The sequence below is a fragment of the Propithecus coquereli genome, unplaced genomic scaffold (assembly GCF_000956105.1).
Source record: "Propithecus coquereli isolate 6110/MARCELLA unplaced genomic scaffold, Pcoq_1.0 Scaffold442, whole genome shotgun sequence".
Classification (NCBI taxonomy): Eukaryota; Metazoa; Chordata; class Mammalia; order Primates; family Indriidae; genus Propithecus; species Propithecus coquereli.
In genome coordinates this window covers 1934545-1943013 of record NW_012150197.1, presented here as the reverse complement: position 1 = coordinate 1943013, position 8469 = coordinate 1934545, and the positions used below count along the sequence as shown (strand labels likewise).

Genomic DNA, 8469 nt, shown 5'->3' with positions numbered 1-8469 from the left:
CTATTCATGTCCTTTTCTTGCTATGAAAAAAATCCCATTTTTTCTTATTATAAAGAGCTCTTCGTAGTGTGACTATTAACCCTTTGTGAAATCTGCTGTAAATAATGTTTTCCAAATTTGTTAATTGCCTTTTGGCTATATTTTCATAAACAGGAGTTCTAAATTAAAATGTATTAGCTTTTCCTTTGTGATTTCTTCCATTGCTGGGGGCTTGAAACGCCCTTATCCACATGGTGAAACAGTCGACTCTGCTTTCTTCCCTGTGGTTTCTTCTCCCCCACCCAACTTCGTAACCCGCCTCCTTGCAGACGGGTCTTGCTTGGCTTTTCTCCCTAGCACTCACCCCCTGCCTGTTCTCCACCCCCAGTCTAGGGTGGCAGAGTCCCTCAACAGACCCTTTCCTTTGTGCAAACGTGACCCGTGGGCTCTGACTCTTCTCTCCCCTCTCTCCGTGATGCCGCAGAAAGGACGGAAGGACGCGCTTCTGGAGCCCTCCCCGCCTCCGAAGGACACGCTGCTGCCGTGGCCCCAGCGCCAGAACCCCAGCGGGCTGAGACGACAGAAACGGGACTGGGTCATTCCACCCATCAACGTGCCGGAAAATTCCCGCGGGCCCTTCCCGCAGCAGCTCGTGAGGGTGAGTGGAGACCCCCCCCCCCCGTTCAGCAGGGGCGGCGTGGGCGCCCCGAGCGCGCGTTGCACGGCGAGGGGCAGGCTCTGCGCCGGCCGTGCACGGTCAGGATCCCACCTAACGGTAATGAGATGCGTGTTGCACAGAACGGGACGGTGTGTCCTGCTAGGCAGACGGGACTTGAGTTACGAGTGATCTCTCTCGGTTATTTTCAATGACAGCAGGTGGGGGCGGGGATGTGGAGCGTGGCCTTTGACCTCTGACCCCTTTCTTTGGTCTGACTGTTCGCATTTCTTTGCACTTATGACTGAGATACTGGGGCATGGTGGGATGGTGGCGCGTCTGTGACGATGGCGGGATGTGGCACATCTGTGTGATGGTCACTGTGCTCAAAGTCAGAGCCTTGAGCCCGAGGCCAGGGGTCTAGGTGGGCGGTGCCGTGGCCCATCTGCCGGCTCCCCGGCGTCACCATGTTCCCTGCAGCTGCCACAGGTTGCTTTTTCTGCAGAAAGAATTCGTTTTACAAATTTGTGTTTCTATAATCTAATCCATCAAGCAGCAATTTCTTCTTCCCTTCGAAGAAAATTGCAACCCAATCTGAGCAATCATTTGATAAAATGATGGCGAGAATTCCATGGAATAATCCCATCCACTGTGCAAAGGCCTCACCCCTCCCTTTGGACACGAGGTCCCCGAGTATGATAAGGGGTCTTCTTCATTGCCGGTGCCGACTGGCCCATTTTGTCTCTCGTTCCTTTCAACACGGAAGGCTGGGCTGTGTTGGGAGCAGAGAAGGCGCGGAAGGAAGCGCCAGCGCAGCAGAGCCCCCGCGGCTCTCTGTACCCCAACACCAGCCCAAGGGTTGGCTGACCCGGCAGAAGGGACCAGAAGTGGCAGACACTTAGAGCAGGGCTCTGCCATTGGTGGGAGCAGCATGAACAGCCCCTTACGCACCACCCAAGGTGGCTCGTTGCAGAGTACCACCCCCTTCTCTGTCCCACGCCAGCCCTACCGCCCAGCACCCCCGCCACGGCCACCGACGGCTCCGGGCAGGCGACTCAGGCCCTTCCAGGCCGGGCCTTTCTTCCCCCCCCCCCCGGCCCCGCCTTTTCTCCGTGGCGCTTGGTGCTGTCGACTTCATGTTCGTCGTTTATTCATCTGCCTGCGCGCTGCCCGAGGGTGGCAGAGACCCTGCCTGCATCCGCCGCGCGGCGAACGGCTCCTGGCACACAGCAGGCGCTGGACTTGTTGCGGGAATGAATGAATGAGGGAACAAGTGAGTGACGGGTGTGGTCTGGAGGGTGAGCGCTGTGCTGGGCGCCCAGCAGCGCACACACCCAAGGGCACAGCCCCTGGGGTCGGCAGGTGTCCCGCACGGCTGGTCCCGGCTCTCGGAGGTGCTCAGAGTGACAACGTGGCACACGCCGGGGGGACCTCCCTGGGGGGAGACGTGTCTTTAGCAAATGGAAAAAGAAACGTCCATTGTGGCTTCTGTAAAAGGTTTATCTTCTCCAGATGGACTCCGCGCCACTGTGTAAGAACTCAGCACACACGTGTGTGCACGCACACGCACGCCACCCCACTTCACGCACACACTCATGTTCTCATTCACTGCCTCCCCCTTGCCTCCCCTCTTCCCTCCCTGGAATTCGTATCTGGCGCAGCCATGGCGTGGGGTGCTTTGCTGCCTGTTTCTGTCTGCAGGAAGTTGATGCGTTTCCTGTCCGTGTTTCGTGGGGGCAGAAAGGACCCGAATCGCAGAGCTGTGCCGAATACAGCGTGATGGGAGCAGGAAGCGGGGCGCAGGGCACTGTGCGGCTCAGCTGGGATCAGCTGCAATTCTCTGCTCATTAAGGCACTTCATTCTGATACAATACGTTAAATGAGAAAACGGGCCGGAGAGGAGGAGGCAGAACATTCCTCTGGAAAGCCTCTGTTAATTGCCAGCGTTTTCCTTGGAAGGAGAATCTTGTCCCTTCCTAAGCCCTCGCTCTGCCGTGCAGGGAGAAAGAGGCGACCTGCGTGTGCAGGGGGAGCCGTGGCGAGGGAAAGGCGGCTCCCGTCTCGGGGCCATGGCGCCGCGGGCACTGCCAGCGCTTACACCTCTGGAAGGGGATGAGTGGGGAGTGAGGAGACGCAACCTTCGGGAGACGCCACCCGAGGGCCCTGGCTGTCCTTTCTTCCCAGGCAGAGGGAGGGAGCGAGTCACCGTCACTGGGCTGATGCCCCGGGAAGCTGGGGGGCCGGTGCTCCCAGAGGAAAAGCAGGAGGGCGCCGTTTAGGTCAGCAGGACACCTGCAACTCGGGGCTGGACGGCAGGACTATCGGTCACATGCCAGGTGCCATGCGGGCTTCAGGGGTTCAGGGGGGAGCATGTAGGGTTCTTTCGTGGCCGTCGAGAACCACCAGCCTTCGGCTTGTTGTTCAGTCTCCCCGTGACCACGTGGTGGTTCCCACGCGGGGCGGCAGCGCGGGCTTTGGAGACCCACTTGCTTCTCCAGCACACGCGTCAGGTTTGACTCTGGCAAGGTTCAGAACGAGGATAAAATCGAACTTTTCACAAGAGGATCTGCTCCTTGGCAGCGTCTCATAAAAATTCAGAATTTGTTAACTTGAGAGCTTGTCCGGGGCAGCTGTAGGAATTGGCTCGAGATGATGAGGAGGAAGCGCGTGCTCCTGGGGACAAATCCTTTAATTGCGGAGGTTGGTGTTTCAGAGGACAGGGAGTCACGCAAACCAGTCCTCGGGGCCCCTGCCAGAGAGCAGAGGCCGGAGAGCCGTGAACACAGGACGCTGGGGAGATGTCGTTACAGTCGCGCGGCGTGAGCCCCGTGGAGGAGACGGTGGAGTCGCACACCCAGAGCGCGGAGGTCGCAGGAGCGCAGGCGGGCGGCTTGTCGGGTTGTCGGACTCGGCCTCTGACGCCGAACAGCTCCCATGGGCTTCGGCTGATGAAAGTGGAATGTTCTCTTCACGTTTCCTCAGTAACGTGGCTCCCACTTTGTGGACACGGCTACACATCCAGCAAGTATTCATCACGTTCCATGTGACAGAGAGGGGCTGGGCCTTTGGGATGTGGAGGTGAGAGGTCACACGCTGCCCTCGGGCCCCGCGCTGGGTCTGCGTCACGGGAGTGCGGCCCGAGCGTGTGAACACGCGTGTGGAACTGGCTGAATTTTAACTCCACGTCACCCTTGCAGAGCGTGTGTAGGTAACCTGCACGCTCACCGTCGAGCCCGCCTAAGAGCCGACTTCCTGGTTCTCTGACGCGTCCATCCACATGCGAATGACTGACGTGTCGTCACTCACTGTCTCACGGAAGCAGAATGGCCTCCCAGAGCGTGAATGTGCATGCGCTGTTCCCTTCCCCACACGCCCCTTGTCCTCAGGAGATGGTCGGTTCCTTGCCTGCCACTCCAGGTCCCCAAGCCCCGACGCTGCCCCTGCACACCTGACTCCAGCCGCGTTGGTGACTCGCAGACTCCAGACCTGCTCAGGTGCTCGGTTACCTGGAGCCCTGCGCGCAGGCTCTTCCCTCCGTCCCGAGGGTTTTCCCACTGCACCCGATGCCCCGACCTGGCCACCTCCTGCCTCCTCTGAGAGAGCCCACTTCTCAGGACCAGCGGAGGCCCTCGCATGGGGTCTCGTGGCAATCCCTTTGCCTGTCACTGTGGCAGAGATTTTGACACAGTTTTGTCAGTAATCACTAAGCCATGTCCCCCGTGAAACCTAAAATTCCTTGAGGGATGGGCCGCCTGTCAAACAGCACGATGACCGAGTAGATGTCATTAGTGCTTACCAGACGGGCGAATGGCAGGACCCCCACGCGCGTCTGTCCTGGTCACCCCTCATGGTCGCTGCGAAGCTGTTGGGTCAGGTACAGAGACTGTGATGGGGATCAGCCCTGGGTGAGTCTGCGTTTATGTGGCTCCCCTCCAACAGCCCCTCCTAGCCTTTGCATCAAAGGCTGGGTAGATCTCATGCAGAAAACCAGTCTTTCCTGTCACAAGGGTTGTAAGATGGGGTTTAGAACTGACAAAGCAGCTGGAATATAAGGAGATAAATCTAGAAAATATATAGCCCAGAGAGGGACTCGCAGACATGCTTACGGACTCTGCCCAGACCCCTGGCCGCCCTTGAGCTGTGCGTGCACAAGTGACGCTCCAAAGAGCCCAGTGAAGGCCACGGCTAGAAGTCTGAAGGCGCTAAGCAGAGATTCAGCTGCTGCCTACTGCAAGGGAAACAGGTTAGAGTTGACTCCAGCCAAGTTATTCAATAACTTCCTGCTATAAACAAAAATAAACACCCTTCAGAGAAAGGTAACAGAACCAGAGTCTCTACAATGTGTCATCGACATTGATCACTATGCAAACAAAAATTACTAGACATGTAAAAAGAGAGAAAATGTGACTTATAATCAAAAGGGGAAACTGCCCATAGAAACTCACCCTGAGATTGCCCAGATGTTGAAATTAGCAGCAAGGCTTTCAGAACATCTCTTATAAATATGTTCAAAGATTTAAAGAAAAACATGGTCATAATCGATGAGTTGATAGGGAATCACAGCAGAAAAGTGGGTACTCTAAACCTATAACCAAATTGAAATGATAAAACTAAAAACCATATCACTTACGAAAGCTCACTGGATGGGGTTTCAAGTAGATAGGAGAAGGCAGAGAAAGGGTCAGTACATTTGAACATAGATCAATAAAATTATATAATCTGAAGAATGCAGAGGGCTCGAATACACAGAGTTTCAGTGGGACAATGGCAGGTAGCCTAGCGTCTATGTAACGGGAGTAACAGAAGGAGAGGAGAGAGGTGATAGAAACAGCCCCTGGAAAAAACCGTGGTTGAAATTTCCTCAAATTTGGTAAAGAAACAAACACAGATCCAAGAAACCCATGGACCCCTGGTAGGGTAAATGCAAAGAAAGCCGTGCCTTGATCTAGTCAAACTGCTGACATTTAAGAAGAAAGCTGAGATCTTAAAGAGCAAGAAAGACGCCTCGTGCACAGGGACAAGGACAGGGCTGGCTTCTCGTTAGAAGTAACGGAGGTCACAGGTTAATGGAGTGACATTTTTAAATCACTGAATGAAAAGAAAGTATCAACCAAGAATTCTACATCCAGAAAAATATCCTCCAGTGAAGGCGAAATAAAGACATTCCCGGTGAGCAAAGTGAGGGACCCTTCCCAGCGGACTCACAGGAATTGGTAAAAGATGTTCTTTGGGCTGAAACCAAATGACACAGGTTGAAATTCAGGCCCCCAGGAAGGGACGGGGAGCTCAGGGAAAGATGAAGTTAGGGACTGACCTGAAAGATCGTAATCTGTCTCTTCATGTCTTTAAAAGACAGCTGGCTGTATTTAAGACAAAAATGTAACGTTGTGTTATGGAAGTTGTAATTTACGTCGATGTCATTAATGTGACAATAGGACAAAACAGAAACACAACAAGGGACCGAGGACAGGAAGGGCTAAATGGAGCGATACGGTTTCAAGGTTCTGACATTCTGTTAAGTGGTCCGGTGGGAGCTCCAGGTCAACTGTGATGCTTACATGGTTAAGAGGCACATCATCGTCAGGAAAATTAATAAAAATGAATTTCTTAGTGAATGCATAAGTTAAAGCTGTTAAGTCACCAGACTGTCCAGTTTAGTAGCACAGGTGAGTGAGCTTGGATTGTACCATCTATGGAAATAGCACAGGTGCGACGCTGAAGACCCCAACGTTGCATCCAAATGCACTGACAGACGTTTCCAGGGCTGGCAGGATAAACACTAAGTTCTCCACAGGTACATTCTATGGTTTCTGCCGACAACCCTTCCTTAACATGCAGATGTTTTCCAGATTAAAAACGTGAAGTATAGCCAACATGACTTCAGGGCCTCACGTTCTTCCTCCCCTGCTATCTGGGAGTGATGTGAGCACGGTTCCCCAGGACGGTTCTCTAGGCCCGTGACGTCCTGCGCACCCTGAGCCCCACCGGACATGCTCTGTGCTTCCCGCCACCCTCCCGCTGCGGAGCAGTGCTGCACCCTGGCTTCCTCCCCCCTCCTCCGGGTCCTCTCTTAGCTCTGCAGTCTGTTCTCCCGCAGCCAGGCTCGCTCAAGGTCAAGGTCATGACCAAAGCTCGAGCCCCCCCGGGGCCTGGCTCCTGGATCCCTCCAGACTCCCTGTAAATCCTCCACCCCAGCCCAGTGCGGGGCTCTGGGAAGTCGGTTTGCTCCGCTCCCTGCTCTGACGTCCTCTCTGCTGTGACGGGACCCCGCCCCGTTGGCACACAGCCTGTCCTGCTCCTCGGTGGTCCTTTCCCATCTTCTCCTTCCACCTCGCATTTCTGCACGGTGGGGGTCACACCTGCCGCAGCACTGTCTCTGCCTCCTGCAGGACTCCAAGCAGCCGTGATTGATCGTGTCCCTGGCTGTCACCAACCACCAGGAACAGTGACCTAGAGCCTCCCTCCCCAGGGAGGGGTGGGTGCTGGGACCCCTAGAGGAAGGGGCTGTGTTTTGCTGACCCCGGAAGTAAGCACTGCCCATCGGGCGGAATTGTCCGGTGGACGTTGCGCAGTGGGACGCTGGCTGCACCTTGCCCAGGTGCACGGGGGCCTCTGACAGGTGCTCGAGGCCCTCCTAATGCTCACACTTCTGCCTTTGAGGAGTCACCTGGAGACAGGTTCGGGGCACACGTGGCTGCTCCCTAGGAGGACAGAGGCTAGTGATGCTCCGGTTCCTAACTTCGCTGGTCAATCTTCAGGGTCTAGTTCTTCGGAGCCAGAAAAGCTTATGGGTGAGTGAAAAATGAGACGTGGGTTTCTCTACCTGAAGGAACCTTCAGACGGAAAGCCTCTGGGAAGAAATTAAAGCAGGAGGTATTCCAGCAGTCTGCTCGTGTTTGGGTTTCCTCCCCATAAATAGATGCTGAAAATGTCACCTCTGCCTTCGCTACACGGACACCAATCAGTTGCCAGAATGGAACCACTCGAGGGTGATGAAGAACAGGTCCCCAGGGCCCTGGCTCAGCCCCAAAGGAAACACACTCCTTAAGGAAGTTCTGACTTTTCACAGAGACAACATGTCTCCCTCCACAGCAAGACAGGCGGCCCTGTGACTTGCCCGTCACCTGCAATTCAGGGCCCGCCTCCTTCCTGGCCCACAGTGGGGCAGGGGCTTTGCACATGCACAGGAACACACATGCACAGGTACATATGTGCACAGGCACGCATGTGCATAGGTATACACGTGCACAGTTATACACGTGCACAAGGTATGCACGTTCACAGGTACATGCATGCACAGGTACATACACAGATACGGATGTGCACAGGTACGCATGTTCACAGGTATGCATGTTCACAGATACACACATTCACAGGTACACACGTGCACAGGTACATGCACAGGTACACACGTGCACAGGTACATACATGCACAGGTACGCACATGCACAGTTATACACGTGCACAGGTATGCACGTTCACAGGTATACGCGTGCACAGGTACACACAAACACAGCCCCCGCCCCAAGTGTGGTTCCGAAGCACAGCCCCAAGCCAAGAGGGATGGCCCAGCCTGCAAGTCCCCTGTCCTGAGACATTGTGCTGAGCCCCATGGTGAGTCCCTGTCGTCCTTGCCGAAGCCGGGGGACAGGAAGAAAGCAGTCATTTCCCGACGCAGCTGCCGTGGTTCTGTGATCTAATCAATCATGCGAAAGAAACATGCAGAACTTGGTGTTTACCGTTCCCTCATCGGAGCAGAAAATGTTCCCTTTCTTGAACTGCTTTAATGGCTATATTTATGCAGCTGAAAGTTCCTTAAGAAATGAAAGTAAAAT

General features: G+C 54.8%; 1 protein-coding gene across 1 annotated transcript in view; it reads left to right on the top strand.

Annotated features, from left to right (window-relative positions):
* The window catches only part of CDH4 (cadherin 4, type 1, R-cadherin (retinal)), a 132079-nt gene that overhangs the window by 26381 nt on the left and 97229 nt on the right, over positions 1 to 8469 (top strand). Inside the window, exon 6 of the mRNA XM_012654554.1 lies at positions 464 to 637. Within this exon, the coding sequence (XP_012510008.1) occupies positions 464 to 637 (174 nt within the window). The remainder of the gene's footprint in view (positions 1 to 463; positions 638 to 8469) is intronic.